General features: G+C 28.4%; 1 protein-coding gene across 2 annotated transcripts; it reads left to right on the top strand.

Annotated features, from left to right (window-relative positions):
• The first annotated feature begins 1,054 nt into the window (after positions 1-1,054).
• Positions 1,055-21,523, top strand: LOC129950340 (G-protein coupled receptor dmsr-1). Of its 2 annotated transcripts, none has more exons than XM_056062245.1 (6): positions 1,055-1,543; positions 10,760-10,928; positions 11,503-11,629; positions 14,209-14,397; positions 20,391-20,564; positions 20,638-21,523. In XM_056062245.1, exons 1-6 carry the CDS (start codon positions 1,247-1,249, stop codon positions 20,957-20,959), a joined length of 1,278 nt encoding a protein of 425 aa, XP_055918220.1. In that variant the 5' UTR covers positions 1,055-1,246; the 3' UTR covers positions 20,960-21,523. The 2 variants fall into 2 exon arrangements, with proteins under 2 accessions (XP_055918220.1, XP_055918219.1); XM_056062244.1 differs by having other exon boundaries at positions 14,206-14,397.
• Positions 21,524-23,459: the final 1,936 nt, after the last annotated feature.

Genomic DNA, 23,459 nt, shown 5'->3' with positions numbered 1-23,459 from the left:
ACATCGCGAACGTAAGGACGTACGAACGTACGTACACACGCACGCACAGACATCTTTCTAAAAATCTTTTATTTCGACTCTAGGGACCTTGAAACGTCGAGAAATGTCAAAATTTTCAATTTGACAAATCGGATAAAAACAATATTTCCTGTAAAATGAAATTATTTTGAAGCCAATATTTTAATTTTTAAAAAGATGGCTAAGTCGAAAATCAATTTTCACCAAGTTTTAGTAATAGGTTTAAGGTTTTTATTTCTTGCAAGAAAACTGTAAGTTCGATTTGTCTCTAAATTATTTTGAATGTTAAAAACAACACAAAGATCTGTAAAAAGATATTTGAGTCTTAAATCTAAATTTACAAACTTTTAGTCGTGTTTTCTTTAGATTTTTATTTTTGAAAGAAAACTTTTAATTCGATTTTTCTAAAAATTTTACTAGATGTCAAAAACGTTACTTTTAATTGCATACAATTATTTTGGAGATAAAATCATTTTTTTAACGTAAAATGTTCGAGGTGACAACTATTTTTTTCAGTTTTTTTTTATTTATAAAATTTGTCTAGTTTGGTAATAAGTTCAACTTGCTTGATTTATTGGTTCGTGAGATATTTTAGGTTAACCAAAATGTTCACTTTTTTTAAAGCACTTATTTTGTAACCACCCACTCGATTTTTTTGAATCTTTACAATAAAATTAATTTGATGTCGATATCTCTAGTGGTTCTTGAGATATGGACGACGAAAAAAGCTTCCAGAACGTACGATCGTACGAACACACGCACACCCAGACATTTCTCTAAAAATCTTTAATTTAGACTCTACGTCCTTGAAACGTCAAGAAATTTCAAAATGTACAATTCGATAAATCGGACTGATTACAATAACTTCCTATGGAAAGTTAAAAATAATTAATCCCAGTTTTCCAATGTGTATAAATCAAGATTTGTTCTCCTTTGTAGAAACGCTATTTATATCGCTGAACCACTTTTTTACTATCATAATATTGTAATTTTCCAAAATATTAATACTCCTCTTATCTTTTCTTTTCAGAAATATGAATAAATCATCATATTCAAAATAATCAAAGATGACAATTAATAACATACAACAACAATTATGTCCGTAATTCCTTCTGTAAATGAAGGAATACACCAAAAATATTAACAATAAAATATAAAATTAAAAAAAGTAGAATTGCAATCAATTAAAACAAAAAAGTGTACACAATTTTATAAAATAACCTCAACAATGATAACACAACACAATAAAAAAATGACGAACGAAATTATTAATCTTCCCGAATATAATTTAATACTTCAATCACACCAACAACAACAGCAACAACAACCAAATACTTCAAAATATCTTGAAGATCTTAATATAACAAGTGATGCATGGAATGATTTCTTGGAGAAATATGTTCAACAAATAAATAATCATCGTTTGAATATAACAAATTTAGACGAATGTGAAGATTATTGTAATGGAAATATTCGGGATTTCTCATTGGCGTACAAAGCTATTCATGGATATATTGCACTTTTGGTAAGTATCTTAAGCAATTTTTTTATTTAAACACATTGAAGTAGAATATTTACTTAACTATTATAAGAATGTTCTCCTTTTTCAATTTATTATTTGAAGGACTTCAAAATAACTTTTTGAAAAAATTGATCATACTTTTTTTTAAAATATATTGTAGTGAGTATTATTAGTATTCGGTTTTTATTCTTAAACATACTTTTGGTGTTTTTTTTTTTGTTGTAAAAGTTAAATTTAGGTTTATTATTAGTTTATTTTATAAATAAACATTCAACAAATGGTGCAATGACTTAACTGCATTAAGATATACGATAAACAACGCAAAAAGAACACATGTAAACGCTTCATTAATATTCGGTTTTTTTGTTTTCTATGCTGAGTTTGACATTTGTTTCGATTAACAGTTTGTCTATTCAAGAGTACCGTTAAAATAAAGTGTTCACTAGACGTTTGCATACAAGATATTTAAGACATCAAACCAAACACTGTCTGTGGTATTTTTCGGAGCTATGAAAGAGAAGGAAGGATCGAATCAAAGAAGCAGATGGGTCAACCAAAAAAGTTAACAACGAAAGATGATCGGCTTATAGTAGGAAAAATTAAAGCAAATCCTTGTTTAAGTGCACCAAAAATTGTGCAAGAAGTTTTAATAGAATGCAAAAAGAAAATATCTGCATCAACGGCACGCCGAACAATAAAGACAAATAGCTACAATGGTCATGTTGCCCGAAAAAAGCCACTAATCAATATCCGCAACAGGCACATTCGGATCAAATTTGCGAGGGATCACAAAAATAAGGATGCAACTTGGTGGGATGATGCAATATTTGCTGACAAAAGTAAGTACAACCTCTTTGGATGGTGTGGTGCAAGCCAAATGAAGAGCTTAAAAGCAGGAACACAAAGCCAACAGTGAAGCATGTAGGTTTTACGGTGTATTTCTGCAAGAGGCATGGGATTTATTAATCGACGGTATATTGAATAAGGAATACTATTTGAGGATTCTAAAAGAAAATTTTAGGCAAAGTGCTAAGAAAATGGGCATTTTAAGGAATTTTAAATTTTACCAGGACAACGACCCGAAGCACAAGGCGCATGTTGTAAGGGAATGGTTTCTGTTTAACTGTCCAAAAGTTATCCAAACACCTCCAAAATCTCTAGACCTTAACCCAATCGAGAATTTGTGGAATGAATTGGACCGTCGAGTTCGCGAAACACTGTCTCTTCAATAAAAGTGCACTAAACAACGTTTTAAGCAAAATAGGCATTGAACACCTTCAAAAAATTATAAAAAATATGCCTTAGCGACTAAACGGAGTTTAATTCAATCAAGGGTATCAAACAAAATATTAAAATCAATGGTAAGAAAGATTAATTAAAAAGTGAATATAAGTATGTAAAAAAAATATTAATAAAGTGTTATTTTTTGAGTTGTCGTATTCTTTATTTATTTTATTAGTTTGCTATTTTAATTAAAAAATGTATATATATTGAAATTATTAAATACAAAATATTAAAAAAAATTTTTTTTTTAATTTTTTTAATGTTTAAAGTGAAAAGTAAAGTGCTTTTATAGAAAGAAACAAACAAAAAAACTAATATTAATGGCACTCACATATGCTATTTGAAAAATGAATGATTTACTTTAACTTAAGAATTTTCAAATAAGAGTTTTCATTTTAAATAACTCGCTATATAGACAGCTGTCACTTTTGAAGAGGTCATCTTTTGAAACTTGAAAAGTTTAAACTACACCATTACTTAAAATAACGCAACCGCAGCCTTGGCGGCCATTTGGCTGATCTCAAAATGAAACTGATATTAAGGATTTTTCAATAAGGATGGGTAGATGTTGAAATTCCGTCGTATGGCGTTTGCTGTGTGGCACGTAGCACCGTCCCGCTGAAAGCACACGTCGCGTCGTCATCTAGGTCCATATGGTTCAATTTGGACATAAGAAATTAGTTATTATCGTTATGTAGCCTCGCTGTTGACGGTGACCGCCTTACTAACGTCGTTTTCAAAAAAGTACGCCGCCGCTGGCCCATAATCCACATCAAACCATAACGTTTTGAGGATGCATTATCACCTGGTGAACCTCGCGTGGGTTGGTGTCGTCCCATATACGGCAATTCTGCTTGTTACGCAGCAATTCAAAAATGTGCTTCGTCACTAAAGATGATTGTTCGGCCAAAAGAGGGTCCTTTTCCAAGCGATTCGAAGCCCAGTCAGTGAACAAAGGACTGCGTTGTCTATGGTCATGAACTTTGATTTCCTGAGTCAGTTGGATCTTTTACGGGTGTATGCTCAAATCCCGACGCAAAATTCGCCAAATTGAAGTCTGCGAAAGGCCGAGTTCTTTTGCACGGCGGGGAATAGACTGCCTCGGGTTCTGCTGTACACTTTCACGGATCGCGGCGATGTTCTCAACCGATCTTGCGTTCCTTGAACGTACGGCTGTTGGCTGATTGTTCACGTTGAAGAGTCGAATGTGAAGAGCCACAACGTCTAGCGTAAAGTGGGCGAAATGCGCGCAACGTTTGCCTCTACAAAAACTCATGTTGATAACGAATAACGTACTTGAGTCTTCTGGATAGAATTGAAAAAAGAGTTCTGAAAATGATTCTAGATCGCTCTCTTACCGAGACATTTGCTTCTCAAGCCTGTCATTGTTTTATCGTTACTTTTATAAACAATGCTCTATTGAAATAGCCAGTTGCATTCCTCCTCTAAACAATTCAACCGTAATACCCGTAGTGCTAGAAATGCCCATCAGTTTACTGTTGAGCCCAATTTCGGCTAAACTGTTAAGAACAGCTATTCATTCTTTAGCCGCACTACACGAATGTGGTATGCTTTACCAGGCTCAATATTTCCCACTCATTTCCATTGTGCATTGGTATCTCCTTTCTAATCCTATAATCGTTTTCCAATTGCTTGCACTGTGTTTAATCTAATCATTATAAGGGTATTCATAACCCCTTTAGTGAGTGCATAATATAAAAAAAGTAAAGTTTTGTCATTTGAACGTGCTGTTCAATCGTCTAACTTGCAATGATGATTTGGCATAAGCAACTAATTAATAAACAACAAAATTAACAGATGTCACCAAAACAAAATGGCGGCCACGGGGTGCCAAAATCTACCCATGCCAATTGAAAAACCGTTTATTTATTACAAATTTTATGCTTTGATTTAGAAAAGAATTTTAAAGATAATTCTTTGAATCATTAAACTTTTTAAATTTACCATGTGATTTAAAATTTGCTTCTGTATTATTTGTAAACTTTTGATAAGCTCTTTACAATAAACCAACTCTAAAATTCTGACAGACTAAAACTGACTGTCAACATATCAGATGATTTCAATGACAATGACAGAAACTTACATAAAGTAGCTTTCATCATTTATTATGCAGACTTTTATGACATAAATCATTTTCCAAAAGGCATCATGATACGAGAATGACATAACCTTTTGAAAATACATTTCAAATAACCTAAAAGCTAATTCCAAAAAGTTTAAACCCGTGCGTAACTTATATAGAAATCCACGTACATTCAATGCATCACTCCTCTTCACTTCCATAATTTTGAATTAACCATTCAAAACATCAACAAAAACAAAAACAGAACGTAAATTTCACGTTTTTACTTCGAAAATAGTATATATTTGTATACAAAAGTAAAAAGTTACAACTCAATATTAAAGTTTTGTTTTTGAATAAATACTCAGTACTCGTTCCTGCATTTTATTTGAAGTCAATCCTTTCATATCTACTTAATAAATCATCATGATAAAAAGGGAGCAGCTTATCAAAGCCAAAGGATACAAAATGAACATTATTACAATTTATAACAAAGAGAACTTTTGTAAAGGAGCATAATAATTAAAATTGAAAAATATTGTGTTGTCACAGTTTTGTACATATTTTGTATTGGTATCCAGACTCCAGAGGCGTAGATAGGTAGAAGGAGAGAAGAATCGGTCAAGCAATTCATTCAGTTTAAAAAACTGCGCAATATTCAATTCAGCAGAGAGTGAACTTATACGTTGACCACACAAACTTTTCCTCCAGTTATCCCGGTCATTGGCTAACTACCCAGTTGTGTAATCCACTTTGGTTAAGGTATCCTTCGAATGCAAGCTCACGGAATGACAATCGTTTTTGAAAAAATAATGGATATTGCAAATAAAAGATGCTTTTGAATTTTTGGCACTTAACCAACTTTTATTGGGTCTTTAATAAAACATCTTAAAGTACGGAAGTCTCATCATGAGAAGATAGAATTTCGAGGAGTAGAATTTAAAGCACTTCTCTTTTTTCAAGTTTCAAGTTGCTACATCCTGCACTTTAACAGTGTATATTCCCTTCCTTAGCACAGAAAGCTACCTACGTCTGTCTCTTTTTGCAGTCGTGTTTTTGTATGAAAATAGATATTATTTTTTGAGAAGATTACAGTGCATTTAAGGCTTAAAGATGACTCATTATAAATACTGAATTTTTCGTATAAGCGTATTTTGTATGGCAGAGAATTACACTCGAGTTAACAAGTTTTAATTGGATTAAATTTTTGAACTAATAATATTTCGTTCTAACCATATCCAACTGGAAACAACAAAAATAAAGCTTTTTTACTGCATAACAAGGAAAGGATAAACCTGATGTTTTAAAAAGCTAGTTTACTTTGAAGATGTTTTTAAACACATCATAGAAAAAAGTTAAGAGATGCAAGTATCTGAAAGTGCACTTGGATAGAACCTTAACTTTCAACGAGCACTAGCGCAGCAGATCACTCTATGAAGTATTTATTACCCAATAAAAAAGAGGCTGGGACTCGACCCACACTGATAACTTCCCATCCTGTCTGTCGATTTGTAATTCCTAAAAGTTTTTAGGTTTTCGTGTTGGGTTAAAAAAGTTGTCAGTTAAAAACATTATAATTACCAATAACATTTTTCATATAAGGAAATAGTTTAGTTTGAAAATCTAATTTTGTTAAATAGATTTTTAGTCGAAAACAAATGTTTTTACAAATTGGATGAATGAAATTAATTTGAGAGATATCAAGAACCGAACATCAATTTTTACAAAATTTGAGAACTGTTTTTTGTAGATTTTATTTTTTTATGAAAAACGGATTGTTGGATTTTTATAAAAAAAACTACTGAATATCGAAAACAATATTTAATGTGAAATAAAAACAGTTCAAAACCAATATCTCAAATGTTTTGAAAAGATATTTGAATCGAAAATCAATTTTTACCAACTTTTATTAATTTTTTTGTTAAGATTTTTATTTTTTGTAAGAAAACTGTCAATTCGATTTTTCTCAAAATTTTATTGAATGTATGACAACAATATTGTTCAGAAGATAAAAGTAGTTTAAATCCAATATCTCAAAGATTTAAAAAGATATTTAAATACAAAATCAATTTTTACCAATTTTGTTTAATTTTTGTTAGGTTTTTAGTTTTTTTTTTTTTAAAAACTGTCAATTCGATTTTTCTCAAAATCTCAACAGATGTTAAAAACGTTATTTTTTGTTGCACAAAATTGTTTTGGTGATAAAATCATATTGTATTCGTAAATTTTTTTTTGATTTATAAAAAAAACGTTAGTTGGAATTTTGTTTTAAATATATTTGTTTGGTATAATACATAATATTAAACTTAATTCAAGTCTCTAGCGATATTGGTTCATGAAATAAAAACAAAAAAACAATTTTAAGCAACGGAGAATAATGTTTTTGAAATCTGATAAAATTTTAAGAAAAATCGAATTTACAGTTTTTTTTTATAAAAAATAAAAATCTAAAAAAAACATTACTCAAAGTTCGTAAAAATTAAATGTCGATTCAAATATCTTTTCAAAAACTTAAAATTTAGGCTTCAAGCTTATTTTATCTTATAAGAAATATTGTTTTCAACATTCAGTAAAATTTTGAGAAAAATCGAATCGACAGTTTTTTTTACAAAAAATGAAAACCTAAAAAAAAAAAAATTAATAAAAAATGGTGAAAATTGATTTTCGACTCAAATATCTTTTCAAAACGTTGAGATATTGGCATTAATTTAATTTTATCTTTCAAAAAATATAGTTTTCAACATTCGATAAAATTTTGAGAAAAATCGAATTGACAGTTTTTTTATAAAAAAATTAAAAACCGAGCCAAAATTAACAAAAGTTGGTAAAAATTGAATATGGATTCAAATATCTTTTCAAAAACTTGAAAGTTAGACTTCAAACTCATTTTATCTTATAAGAAGTATTGTTTTAAGCATTCTGAAAAATGTTGAGAAAAATCGAATTGACAGTTTTTTTACAAAAAATAAAAACCTTAAAAAAAATTTATAAAAGTTGGTAAAAATTGATTTTCGACTCAAATATCTTTTCAAAACTTTGAGATATTGGCTTTAATTAACTTTTATTTTTCAAAAAATATTGTTGTCAACATTCAGTAAAATTTTGAAAAAAATCGAATTGACAGTTTTTTTACAAAAAAAATTTAAAACCGAAAAAAAATTAACAAAAGTTGGTAAAAAATGATTTTCGACTCAAATCTCTTTTAAAAACTCTGAGATAATAGCTTCTAACTAATTTTTTCTTATAAAAAATATTGTTTTCAACATTAGGACAAATTTTGAGAAAAATCGATTTGACATTTTTTTTTACAAAAAATAAAAACCTAAAAAAAAATTATAAAAGTTTTCAAAAATTGTATATATTGGCTTTAAACTACTTTTATCTTTCAAAAACTATTGTTGTTAACATTCAGTAAAATTTTGAAAAAAATCGATTTGACAGTTTTTGGTACAAAAAATTAAAAAACCTAAAAAACATTAAACAAAAGTTTGTAAAAATTGATTTTCGACTGAAATATCGTTTCAAAAATTTGAAATATTGGCTTCAAACAAATTTTATCTTATAAGTAATATTGTTTTCAACATTCGATTTAATTTTGAATAAAATCGAATTGACAGTTTATTTACAAAAAATAAAACTCTAAAAAAAACAATACTAAAACTTAGTAAAAATTTACTTTCGACTCAAACGGCTTTTCAAAAATTAAAAATATTGACTTCAAAGTAATTTTATCTTATAAGAAATATTGTTTTCAACATTTAACAAAAAACTCTAAAAAAAACAATACTTAAACTTAATAAAAATGTACATTCGAAAGCTATTTAAGCTTTTCAGAAATTAAAAATAATTGGCTTCAAACTTATTTTATTTCACTGAAAATATTGTTTTCGATATTTAGTAATTTTTATATAAAAAATCCAACAGTCCGTTTCTTCATAAAAAATAAAATCTACAAAAAAACGTACGCAAATTTGGTAAAAATTGATACGAGTACATATAGACAAACTTTTAAGCAAGACCAATCGACAGACGGGATGGGAAGTTATCAGTGTGGGTCGCATCCCAGCCTCTTTTTATCTCCAATTTTCCAGTCTTGCAAAAATGTGAATTTGGTATGTATGCAGATGACATTGCAATATTCTCATCCGATAAAGATCCTGACAATATTATAAACAATATTCAAACTGATTTAGAAATTATTTTCGAGTATTACAAACATTGGAAAATTAAAATTAATGCTGGAAAAAGTCAAGCTATTTTTTTCACCGGAAAAAGAAAATTCAAATTCGCAATAAATTTTTTTATAGAAAATGTGTATTAAGTAAAAACTCTTTAATTAGAAACCTAATTTATAAAACTATAAAACATATGTTTTTTTTCTTTTCTTGTATTATTCATGATTCTTGTTATTTATGTTTTCTTTATTATCTTTTGTATTTACCATATATTTTGTATGTTGTTTATTTATGCATCATTATATGTATTTATTGTTTATTTATTAATTGATGTATCTAATTTAATTATATATTCATTCTACTGTCTACTTATTTTGTCTATACATTTTTTCCGTTTACTAATTTATATACATATATTTAAGTATTTATTTGTTTATATATTAGTTATTTATTTCTTTATTTATTTATTTGTGTATTTATTTTTGCACTGATAAAAAAAATCATGGGAAATTAGTTTCTATTAAATCTTACCATAACCTACTGTGATATAATTATAAACAAAATTCGAATAAAGGTTTTTCTTTGCAATGTTTGCCTTCAAACTGACAAATATTAATTATTTAAAAAAAAAGGTTTTTTTCTTATTTGTATTGAATAAAAAGTATTAAAATTTTAAAAACAACAACAAATGTTGCCTTTTTATTACGATTTTTGCGGTCAGTAATTAAAAACCTTTTTTCAAATAATTAATTAATCTGACCACAAACCTAGCTAAATCATCACAAATTAATTGTGAATTTAATTACAAATATTTTATTTTTTAACATTCAAAAGGAATGTGAACTCAAAATGGTTCAAACTTGAAAATATGCTGGCTTATTGACGCACATATTTCTTTAGTTCTTGAGTAAATTGCGCCTTGTAAGCGTGCAAATGTAAGTCTTTATGCACATTTGAAAAAATAAATTGACCAATTCAAAAAAAAACTCCTTGCTCCTTGTATCTTTCCATGGATGGTTCACATTCAGTCAGTCTGAAATTGAGAAATATCAAATGAAAAGCAGAAAAAAACTTGACATTTAGGTGTGGTTCAAATTTCATCACCCTTTATAATTCAACATCTTCCATAAATTATTATCGGAATACAAAATTTCATGTTATTTTTGATCCCCAAAAATTAGCTAGTAAATTATTAAAATAAATATCAATATGGCCAAAATCACTTCTAATTCCTTTTTAATTTGTAAGGAAAACAAAAACAGCTTAGTTCTGATTTAATATTACGTATTTTATTATGACAAAAATTATTTATAAATTATTATCCAGCCCCTAGAATGCTTAGAAAAGTATAAATAATATAGTAATGTTGTTTTTAACACCATATTGCTGATAAACAGAATTTTTCTCACGAGTATTATACATTTATTTGTGATATTTTAACTAATTAAAAAATAAATTAAAAACATGGAATTTTAAAACAGGGTAAATATTAAAGCTGCTGCCTTAAAATAAAACAAAAAAGCTATTATTCTCATTCCTATAACCGTGATGAAAATTCAATTTCCTTTCAAAATTTCAATATTGATTATTTATCACTCTAGACATCAAAGAGATAATTATATTTTCCTCATTTAATATTGTACCTAACCTATGTCAATTTAATTTCATATTTTACAGATCTGTGTTTTTGGCACCATAGCAAATATTTTAAATATTATTGTACTAACGAAAAAAGAAATGGCAAAAGCACCCATAAGTAAAATTCTCAAATGGTTGGCAGTTGCTGATATGTTCGTTATGATTGAATATATACCATTTGCAACTTATATGTACGTTGTGTCACCTGGTGAGTATTTAAATTAAATTATATTTCTCATCATCAACTTTATGTATGTTTGTTCATTTATAGTGTGAACATTAAATTTATATTATTTTGTGTGACATGTTTCATTTTTGTTAAACATTAAATATGTAATAGGGGCATTTCATGGTTTATTTGGTTTTTCGAAATTGAATTTTAATTCAGGAATTTTCTGCTGTATTTTTAAAAACTTTTTTTATTTTACTTTTGTTTACTTCATGATAATAAAATTATATTATTTTCATGTTTTACCAGTAGATAATAAATATTTAAATTTATCTTAAAATTGGGGCAAAATTAAATTTTAACAATCACATATCAAATAATTAATTTTCTGGATTTTTCAGCAAATTTCCCTTAACATTTTATTTCCTTAAATAAGTATACGTTGCCCTTTTAATCATAAGGAATACAATTTATCATAAATAAAATTTAATATCACAGACAATTTTGGAAAGTTCTTTTACTGATTAAAAGGAAACATATAATTTTGATTTTTGGTTTTATTCTTGAATTATAAATAAAGTTTCATGAAACTTCAACTTCAATTTTCTTTCAGGAGAAAAGGATTTCCGATATGCGTGGGCTGTTTATCTTTTATTTCACATGCACTTCACACAAATCCTCCATACAATTTCCATTGGTTTGACAGTGACACTTGCTATATGGCGTTACGTTGCGATAAGGTAAGATAAGTCGTCCCGAAGTAACATTAACTAACTTATATTATATATATTTTATATCTAGTTTGAATTATCTTGCTTTACTAATTTTGTTTCTTATTGCAAATTTAATTATTATACATAGACTTTGACAAGTATTCATTTTAAAAAATCGTAGAAAATCGCATTGTGAATAATTTGTTCGTGTAAACTCGACCTTAGGGTTACGTGAAATTCCTTACGTGAAAACAATGTATTAAAATCAAAAAAAAAAATGAAGGATTGACTTTAAAAATTCACTCAACGTTAAAATAGCTTACAAGTTAAATTAATACATTTAAAAAGAAAAAGAGACTACCTGTGAAATTGAGTTTAAGTAACTTGACTTCTTTGAAACGATTTATGAGATTTATTTTAGCTTTTATATGTGGAGCATTATGGCTGAATCACAAACACGCTTCAGCTTCGAGGCTGCTTTGAATAACATTTCTATTATTTCAACCCTCCAAAGAGCAAATATTTTGTTCGTTGACATTTTTTTACAGCAGTCAGACAAAGCAAATGTTCAGAAAATTGATATAGAGCTTCCGTTTGGAGTAACATTACGTTCTTTTCCTAACAATTGTCAAACGAAACGTGAGGTCGAAGCTCTATTGTGATAGCATCCATTAAATTCCTATGGCTGAACTTATAAACGTCAGGTGAAGCCGAAGCTGAAGCGTGTTTGTGATTCAACCATTACTGATATACTTTATTGATAGATATTAATTTATAAAAGATTTTTGAATGAGGTAAATAAATGAATTGTGTTGTATTCGATAAACTTTCCAATGGAGTTTCACAATAAGAGAATTAATTTTGAATATACCGCAATTGGACCATCAGCTGTCACTTTCGGCGGTGCCATCTTTTGATGATTTGAAAATTTAATGATACACATATCCGAATAACGGATTCAAATTATTGAAATTCACTACAAACATGGTGAGAAATTTACAATTATCAGTTGTCAATTTTACAAGAAAAGCCAGACTTATGTCAATTTTAAAAGAGGTGGTCACAAGTAGAGATTATGATATCAAATCTTTAGACTTTTAATTTTGGGGCCACTTCGACCATAAGGTCCATGGCAAAGCACCACAATCAATTCAACATCTTAGATGTAATTTATGGAGTTATCGAAGACGAATTGATCATGAAAAAAAATATATGCTTTAAGCGTTCTGCTAACGATATCTATTGTTAATGACATACCTTTTTCTTTACAAAACAAACATTGATTTTCGTTTTAAAAACTTTTATTGGAAAACCCTGTGCATAACTTTAAAGTTAAAATTGCTCTCGGTGCGTTTTTATAATATCTCAAGTTTTATTACGTATGACAGCTCAATCTAAATGTTTGCGTGTGTTTTGATTTTACGCCACGAAAAGCTACTTGCTACACCTTTTGACAGTTCATACGTTTTTATTATATCAAAAAATTACTTTTATTATGGAAACTAACTCGTATTTACATGCTGACATTAAATATCTGTGAACTGCACTTTTTGATAAAAAGAAGTTCTTTAATTTCTTCATTACAGTCTTTTATTGCTTAAACTTCTTCATTCCTTCGTGTTAATATGTTTGTTTCCCTCCTTATATGCATATTATAATTCCTATGTTATGCCGTAATTTGTAGTTGCTTCCGACAGATGTCAATTTTTTGAAAACACTTTTACAGGTGCATTTTCAAAGAGAATTCAAGGCAGAAAGTTTTGTTTGTAGTGTTGCGGAACAAGTTGTGCCATAATAATTACCGTTGGGAATGACATTGAATGTCAAGTGTTTAATTTAACTAAAAACTTTAACTTTAATGTTTTGAAAGTTGCAAATTCAAAGTCACTTGTGTGGTACCTTTTCTATGTGAAATGTGTATCCTGTAATAAAAAAAAGTCAATTTTAAATGCTCGTGACAGGTGTTCATGTTTATGAGAAGTTTATGGAAGGGCAATTTGCCTTATTTATGGATTTTTGATTGCTTGAAATATGCTTGAAACAGATATAATTTATGTTGTGCTTTTATATTAGTAAAATGTTTTTTATGTCGCAATTGACATCTAAAAGAAGAACTGTTCGTAAATCACAGATCCAATGTCAGCTAATGCTGTTTAATGACATAAAATTATACGACATTATCTTGCAGAGGAATCTAGATAAAGTGTGTCAAGTAATAATGACGTTATTTATATAATCCTATGAATCTAACTCAGGGTTTTTTTAATCCTAAACATTTTTAGTGGAAAAGCTCATAAAGCTTGAAAATATGTTTTAAAATAAAAATTGTATTGAAAAATGTAGAACAAACATGTAAATTAACCTTAAATTTTCCAAGCTGTCATTAGAATATATTATTTTTTTAAAACCTTCAACAAAATTTACAAATCGTTTCTTAACCGATTTAAAAAATCGATTAATGTCAATTTTGACATTTCTGGCATATTATGAAAGTGTCAAAAAATCATCGGATTTTTTTAATCGGGTTAATTATCTTAAACCTATTATTTTTACATCCAACTAACATCTTCAAATATTTTCTTTTATTTTCATTCTGTGATTAGCAGACACCCCCACGGACCATGTGCCTCATTTATGTTGTCACACTGCTGTGAATCTATTCTTCTGGCATTCATCATTTCGCCAATACTTTGTTTTCCAACTTATTTTGTATTCAAGGTAAAGGAACGACATTTCACTGATAGAGAAGAAACCGTTTATCATGTCGACGCAACTGAGGATACGGCCTTGTACAGGTAAGTTTGTTTTGTGTATAATATTTCAAATCAGTGATGAATGTAGACGTAGCTTAAGGTACTAAAAATGCAGTGCATGTAACCTGATGACAAAGTAGGCAAGTGCCCAGGGAGTTTCTTTAGAACATTACATCACCGGAGCCTGCTAGAGAGTGTATCACTGGTTTTTTTTTGTATACGTTACAGGATAACATCAGTTGACATTTGACCAAGAATTATAATTAATTACATTTTTCATTTCCTGTTTCAAACTATAGCTAGTTTATTTCCCTTACAATGATAAATGGATGGGGCGCACACAAAAAAGAAAATAGTGTATGTACATTTATACGAAGAATGATGTCTTATCTAGGTCAGCCTTCATCCAAACGGGCCAATTTATGTTTTTGTTCTTTCCTGTTGGGAATTTTCCGAAAGTGTTTTTTTTATTTTTGTAAATATATTTATGACTACAAATTGTTGTCTTACAAAAAACCCAGTCAGTAAGACTCCTTAGAAAAAGGAAACACATTTCTTTTAAAAAAAATAAGTGTTTCATAATGTTTCATCGATGTGAAAAGTGTTTTGATGGTCAAACTTAATTGCAAAACTGGGTTGATTATATTCTTCTAAGGATCTTATAAAGCTAAGAAGATACTTAAATGAGTCATGTCGTGATGACTTTCAATAATTTGAACAAAATTAAATCACAATAACAATTAAGGGGGTATTCTGGTCTAGAGACATGAATTTTATGTAATTTTTGAAGTGCTGTAGAAAAAAGCAAGCTACAATTTTACCATCAATTTTTTTATACATTATTTATTCACATTAGAAGCATAAAAAAAAAATAAAAAAGTAAAAAAAAATAAAAATTCCGTTAGTTATCAGCTGATAGAGTAGTGCGTCTCAAAAATTTGGTGCGTGACCATACCCACGATTTTAACTCTCCTAGAAATCTGAAATCAAAAACTAAAAAAGATTATTAATCTACAATAATGTCGCAATGTCTGGAACTACGGAAAAGTTACAAACATTTTTTTTTACAAAATGGCGGCTGTCTAAAGAAAAATACAAAAAATTTACCATTTTTTTGAACATTCTTCGATTTGTTAAAAATAGTAAAAATAAAAATTTGGGGATGGCCGTAGTTCCGGACGTAGACAAGTCCCTAAAGAAGACTTTCTTAAAGTTTCAAGTAAATCGGTTCGGCAGAACCTGAGAAATCGTGGGTATCAGATTCAAAAAGACAGTTCTGAGAAAAACGCGTTTAAAGTACCCCATTATGTCTTTTGTTCTATTAGTTGCAGCCCAACCGATTTGGATGGCTGCTCAGCAAAATACTTATTTCTCCGAAAATAATTTGAATTTGGGAAAATCCTCTAGTAGACATATTCTTAAATAGTTAAACTATGAAAATATGAAAAGAAAAAAAAATCGATTTTTTTTAATTTCTAGACCAGAATACCCCCTTAATAGATATTGTCCAATCAATTTATTAAAATTCTGTACTATTTATAAGTTGGAAAATTGGAATTTACATGGTTGAAATTTTATGAATCATTTGTTGGCATTTTCAGTTTTTCTTAGTTGTGTCAAACGTTTCAGCTGTCACTGTACATTAATTTTTTTCCAGAAATTTCATAGTCGAAAATTGCTTCATTCCAATCTCTCAGACAACCGTTTTGACATATGTCATAAATATTATTATCTAATCAATTATAGTGTTTTTTTTCTCCGGGAACAAAATTAAAAACAGAAACATAAGTTTGACGCTTAAGCTCAATTCTGAATTTGCATGCGTTCCATCACTTTGACATCTCAGTGAGATTTTGCCAGGTGGGGCTAACTTAAGAAAATATGACATAATTTTCAATGACTCTGAAAGAAGACATATTTTATGTAAAATAAGACCGCAATTTTGGCATTAACTTTATTGTTCTTACTCTTAAAAAATGAGAAAATCAAATTTTCTACGAACTGCGAACTGTGGATGTTCGCATATTTTGACTTTTCTTTCACAAAAAGCGACGAATTGTCAATTTAAAATTACCCTTTTCAACAAACAAAACAAGAGTGGTATAATTTTGAGGTTAAGTTGAGCGCGAACAATTTGTTCGTTGCAGTGTGGATAGTATGTGGAACGTGAATAGAATTTGACAGTTCGTATCAACCACACTGCAATTTGTTACTACCAAATTGAATTTACAAAATTGTCTTGTTTTAGGAAGCAAAATGCAAATTTTATTATCCTTACATAAGTGTCAATTGGTTTCTTATAATTTAAATGTGTTTTTGTTTGAAATTGACTTTTTGAAATGTGTAAAATCACGTTTGTTCGTCCAATGGTTCATTCGTTGTTCGCTCTCATGTGCAAGACCCTTTACTTTTTGACGGAAACATATAAAAAGTATTAGGTTGTACAATTGTTTTACATTTAATATCTTCATTGACAAGACAATATGACACTTGACAATTTCATTTTATTCAATCTTGGCAAGTTCATAAAATTGTAAATTCAGAAGAAGTTTTTTTATGACAGATCTAAAATTATTAGGTCTGTTCGTTGACAATTGAAAGTAACTACGACCTAGTTCTCAACGCCATAAAAATTATTTTTATTAAAAATGGATTCTTTTGAAAATTAAGTTTGGTATATCTTAAATGTTAATATTAAATAGCTGAATTATATTGAGTTAGAGTGTTAACACAGGTTAATATAAAATCAACCAGAGGAATCACGTAAGGCTTACAATTTCATCATCAGAACATTGGTTTTGATACTCAAGTACACCATCTTAAGATTTATTGAAAGAAAAAAAAAGTATTTTAAGTTGATCGGTATAAACAACACAATCATACAAGGAAGTCATTTTATTTGTTCCTTAAGTTTTATATCAGGATCTTAACGCCTCTTTCTTTCTTACGGTTTGACTTTGAAATAGTATAACATTACATAATTCAATATTAAGATATTGATAAAAAGCAATATTGTGTACATGAAGTACTGTATACTTGTATTTATTTTTCATTATATAAATCCTTATGTAAGGATATTGATGGAAATAAAAATAATACTCTTGTTTTGTGGCATATCTATACCAGAAATACGTACATAGCTTTTGCCAAACAATTTCCCAGAATCAATTTAAGATTACCCATAATTGTACCCATAATTTTGTATTGAGTATGTAATTTTACGCAAACAGGAAACAATACCTGATAATAAACAATATTGTCCTTTTGTTCAATTCTATGTTGATATAAGAAAAAAGAAAAGAAAACTTAACGTAATCAAATGAACAAGAAATGAGTGTTATCAAACAGAAACATATTTTGCCCAGTTTAGATTTCTGAGAATTATCTCAGTCGCAGTCTGACAGAAAACGAGAATGACATAAAGAGAGAATTCACTATATTCATTCTCACCTAGGAGTCAAATTAGCTTTGCATTTCTTTTCTTCCTTTTTGAATTGTGCTATAGAGGATACTTTAAGTATCGAATCATAAGAATTCTATTCTCAGAGTTTTCACAGCAAAGACGAGAAATCTACATACATATTTAGATTTCTAAAAATACAGATATTTTTGAGATTTCAGAATTAGAACCTCTCAAATTAATTCATAGGAAATGTTATGAGTACATTTTTTAAAGGTACCCAATGTTTCGATTGGATTGCAAGTTACGTACATTTGTAAAGTTTAGTGGTTTCAATTCTTAAAAAAAGAAACAAAACAATTTGACACTTATTAAAAAGCCTGGGCTAGTTTATAAAATCACAAACTTTCACAGTATATGAACTGACTTTATATTTTTTTAATTCCATTACAATTTATAAATTATACCCGTCAAATTATTTACTTTCAGGTTTGTCAAATATCTTACTGCACAAATGTCAAAAAATGAAAGTGTGATGTTCATTTTGTGACCTGTTTTGGTTTTGTTTTTGTTTTTCTATTATACCATTTTGCATAGTTGGATTCTTACCTAAAGAATAAGTGTCTTTTAACATTAAACAACTTCTGCTACCTATTTTTAAAGCTATAATTGCAATAATTTATTGTCTTCAATGACGCCTTTTCGCACAGTTCCGTTCTATATCTTCTCCTCCAAACCATTTCTGTGAGGAAAGAATGATGAAGAATTTTCCTGCAAACACAGCCTTAAGCTTTCTCATTTACTCGTGACAAAATGTATGGTATCGATATTTATGGTGTAGATTTTTTCTTTAGGAAAAAATTAAATAGTGTTTTATTGATCTAATGTGTGGAATGACATAATTGATGTTTATGTCATCAATATGATTAGGGGTCAGTAAAAGGTATCATTAGCTTTCATCATTGAAACCAATCATGGGAATTTTTTGACAGGTTGGCTAAGCTATCATTGTAAAGGTCTATCACTGAAAAATGTTTATGATTTGACACAAGCATTTTTGGTTATGGTTGATAATTGAAAGCAAAATTGACAGGTTGGTATACAAGCTAAATGGATTGCCTTCAGTGGAACGATTTTGTTATGTTATGTCAAAAATGACTTTCTTTTTGTTTCAGTTGAATACAATTCCAATGACAGATTACTGTCTGGCTGGATTTTAATCAGAAAAAGTGTGTTCAGTAATCTTCAATAATCGCTATTAGCGAACGGTCAAAAAAAGGAAAAGATTGAAATCGTACAGTTTACACGATAAAAAATGTACTGCTTATAAAGTTTACTTAAGAGATAAAATAATTCTTCTCCTGGAAATTGAATTTATTTTATAATGAAAAACCACCAATCTCAGAAAATGTGTAAATGCAAATCATATGGAATAATGCAAATTGCATCCCAGAAATGCATATACTACGTTCCTAACTTATATCTGTAACATATCAACGCCAAAAGACTTCGTCATCAAACCCATAAAAGCTTTTATTAAATTCAGACAACACCAAAAAGTTTTTGTATTTTTAAAGTCACATACTTTTGCTTCATTATTTTGTGTTATGAACGCAGTTCTCTGGAAGAGAAGATATTTTTCTTTTTAATACAAACGTTTTATAGAAAATGCAAATACTAAGGATAGAATAAAAAAAAGGAACATCATGTCCTTGAAATATGAAATGTATACAAACAAAAATGCTTAACTTAGGGTTAAAGTACCATCAATCAATTCTGAATCACAACAGAATGAAATTTGTGGTAAGGTTTAAAAATAAGATGTCTTGTATTTTTTTATTTTTTTTTTTCAAAATGTGTCGTGTGTAAACATTTATTTTGTACAAGTGGAATTTTTAGGATTTTAGATGAAATGTGTATAGAGTTAAATTTATGAGAGAAAATTGATATATCGGAATGATGAAAAGAACTTATAGAAGTGTCAGAACAGCTTTTCAAATAGTTGCGTTACTGCCTGAAAATTTGTCAAACAAGATTATAAAATTAGACACTTTGACTTCGATGAAAATGGATCGTTGAAGGAACCATCAGAGGTTTAATTTTGAATAGGTAGCTGTCACTGTCATTTTGAAAGCTGTCACCTTTTGAAATTTGAGAAGTAAGAACTACCATACACGTTTCAATAATGCATTAATTAATATTTAATTGTGTCAGGTTCCTTCATTTAAAAACTACAGATATCGAGATCTCGAATATTACACGAATATGATGACAAATATGAATTGAAAGCGCACCCTTAAACTGTCAAAGTCAAAAAAATTTATTTTGAAGTTCAACAACACAGAATTTAAAAAAAAATCAAATCAAAATGACTGCCAAAAGTCTAAATCGGTAAGGCAGTTTCAAGGGCGTATGTTTAGTTGGCTGTTGAAGTCAATAGAGGACGCTACAAAGACATTTTAAAAGGTTATATTTTTAACACGCTAGTGGTTGTAGCTCAGCAGATGTAACAATAGACTTAAGAAGCAATCAGTTTTTAAAAAAATGTTGAAAATGTTTATCTCTAGTCACAAATATTGAATTACTATTAAAACTAACTATCAACAAATATTTATGTTTCTATCTCTCCCTACAGTTTCAACTTCTGGGTGCATTCTGTAATAATTAAACTTTTACCATGTTGTATCCTCACCGTAATCAGTTTTATCCTCGTTCGAGTGCTTTGCGATGCATCTAAACGAAAATTGAAACTTAAAGAGTACAGCAATCCCAATAAAGGAAGTGCTCAACTTAATGGCCATGGTAGTCGGTAAGTTTTCACTTTTATTAAATTCAAATTCTTCTGTCACTTATGTCACTTTTTGTCTTTTTATAAATTCCAGTCCTATAAAATGTGATCGTAGAACAGATAGAACAACTATGCTTCTTGTTGCAGTCCTCATATTGTTTCTTATCACAGAATTCCCCCAAGGAATTCTTGGTCTGCTAAGTGGAATTTTGCAAAAATGTTTCTTCGTCCGTTGCTATGTACTGTTTGGTGAAATGATGGATTTACTTGCACTCATAAACGCTGCGATCGGATTTGTTCTCTACGGATTAATGTCGAAACAATTTCGAACAACATTCAAGTCGCTATTCTTCAAAAGCAGATTTTCCAACGCCGAAATGACTCGAATGACCCGAGTTACGACGACGTGTGTTTGACTAAAATTGTCCACGTACATTTTTGCTTGTAAATAATTTTTGTAGTTAAAGTGTGATGTTGCTTATTATTTTTTAACAAATACTATAGATATTTTGTATCAAAACTTTTATGTTTTATTGTTTATTTTTTTATATATACAATACATATAATAACTTTGAGGATATAATGATTTGGATGAATGTTTAAAATTACAAACTTGGGAAATAGGAAAAACTACGAAAGTGCCATTGTATAGGAAAAAAAGTAGAGATAATAATAATTTAATTTTTTAATAATAAAATTATTAAAATATGAACAAAAAAATACAATTTAAAAATAAAATGTATAAGTATATATTTTTTATTAGAGGTTGAAAAGAAAACTTAAATTTAAACTTAAAAATAAATACATGATAAAAATAAATGTATTGATAAACAATTAAAAACATAAATCTATTGCAACGAAATGTGGATTTTTTCTCATTTTTAAAAATATTAACTAATAACAAAATATCATATTAATATACATTTTCAGAGCCCCAAAAATGTGTATTGATAGATATACGAATTTTCTTTTTTTTTAATGATTTTTCCCATATTGTTAATGATAATGCTATAATATTTCTTATATACCTAATTGAAAATAAAAAATGTTTAAATTTAAAATTGTTATAAATGAAGAAATGTATGTATGTTTAAAATTAACGATGTTTGTACAATACTTAATTAAAAATCGAATTTTTATGAAATTTATATAAAAACAAAAACTTAATTCATATAAATATAAATTATAAGCTTTATTTTCATTAAATAATATAGTTATCAAAAAAATATCATGAGTTTTATTTAAGTAATATGGAAACATTTAATTTTGATGACTATGGTAAGCTTATAAAGGTAGAAGGTTTTCAGAAATGATAAGTAGGGAAGAAGACCTGCTCTAACTAATGATTCAAATCTTAAGGACTTAAGATTAAGTACAAGTGGCATGGAATTCATACAAGTTCTAAGACAATTTTTACTATTACAGTAAATATGTTTGAGAAAAATGTATTTTAAAAGCGTTTCGAGCAGAAATATATTTTTAAAGGAAATATTTCGGTTAAAACGTCTCTGATCTCTTTCCGAAACGACTGTAAGGTCAATATGTAAAACCATGAGAATGAGTCTTTTGAAAAAATATGGTGTTCATAAAAATCCCGATACAAATTTGAGAAACAGAACTCTAATGAAAAAATGATCATCCAAAACCTAGAAAGACCATCCAAATTCTGTTACAAAGGTTGTGTTTAATTGATTATATAGCATTAGCATAAGACAAAAAGTTCGACAAATAAAAAATGTTTACTACTGAACGTTTAAAGCATTTTGAACCAATGTCCAGAATTCTTCGTCACTGCAACGCTGCTATGCTAGTCTTCGACTTAAACATTTCCAAATCCCATCTGAAAGATGCTAGTTCTTTTACATTAAAGAGCTTTTGTGTGGGCCTTAAAGAGCACATGGATAAATGTTGAAAACTAATGACAAGAAACAAAAAAAATTGTCCAGTTAGTGTTAAGTTAAGTTAAGTTATAGCTTGTATTAAGTTGAATAAATAAATAAATAAGCTTCTTTTTTAGTTCTGAACGTGTTCTGAGCCCGTTCAGGACGTGCCCTATGATCTCAGATTGATTAATTAGTTTTTTCATTTTAATTTTAGTTTTGAATATTATTCCTCGTTTCTGTTAATGAAAATGACAAGTAAATTGACAAATTCAAATAGTGAAAGTTAAGCGTTCAGCTGAATAACTTGAATTATCTATGATTAAAAAAGAGACTGGGATGCGACCCACACTGATAACTTCCCATCCCGTCTGTCGATTTTTCTTGCTTAAAAGTTTGTCTATATGTACTTGTATCAATTTTTAACAAATTCGAGTACTATTTTTTGTAGATTTTATTTTTAATGAAAAACCGGATTGTTGGATTTTTATATACAAATAACTGAATACCGAAAACAATATTTTCTGTGAAATAAAATAAGTTTGAAGCCAAAAGTTTTAATTTTTGAAAAGCTTTTGAGTCGAAAGTAAATTTTTACCAAGTTTTAGTATTGTATTTTTGTTTAGATTTTTATTTTTTGTAGAACAACATTCTACAACATTTAATCGAATGTTGAAAACAATATTTCTTATAAGATTAAATAAGTTTGAAGCCAATATTTCAAATTTTCGAAAAGATATTTGAGTCGAAAATCAATTTTTTACCAACTTTTGTAAAATGTTTTTAGGTTTTTAATTTGTTTTTGTACAAAAACTGTCAATTGAATTTTTTTCAAAATTTTACTGAATGTTAACAACAATATTTTTTGAAAGCTAAAAGCAGTTTAAAGCCAATATCTACAACATTTGAAAAGATATTTGAGTCGAAAATCAATTTTTAACAACTTTTGTTAAATTTTTTTAGGTTTTTAATTTTTTGTACAAAAACTGTCAATTCGATTTTTTTTTCAAAATTTTACTGAATGTTGAAAACAATA

This window comes from Eupeodes corollae, chromosome 3, assembly GCF_945859685.1.
Source record: "Eupeodes corollae chromosome 3, idEupCoro1.1, whole genome shotgun sequence".
Lineage (NCBI taxonomy): Eukaryota > Metazoa > Arthropoda > Insecta > Diptera > Syrphidae > Eupeodes > Eupeodes corollae.
Note: the sequence above shows the minus strand (reverse complement) of the source record. Positions and strands in the feature narration are given on the sequence as shown.

Excerpts from the sequence above, each read along its gene's own strand:
- LOC129950340 (XM_056062244.1), top strand. The coding sequence starts at position 1,247 with ATGATAACACAACACAATAAAAAAATGACGAACGAAATTATTAATCTT. Across the intron at positions 10,929-11,502 it reads TATGTACGTTGTGTCACCTG|GAGAAAAGGATTTCCGATAT; the intron begins GTGAGTATTTAA and ends ATTTTCTTTCAG. Across the intron at positions 11,630-14,205 it reads TGGCGTTACGTTGCGATAAG|CAGACACCCCCACGGACCAT; the intron begins GTAAGATAAGTC and ends TTCTGTGATTAG.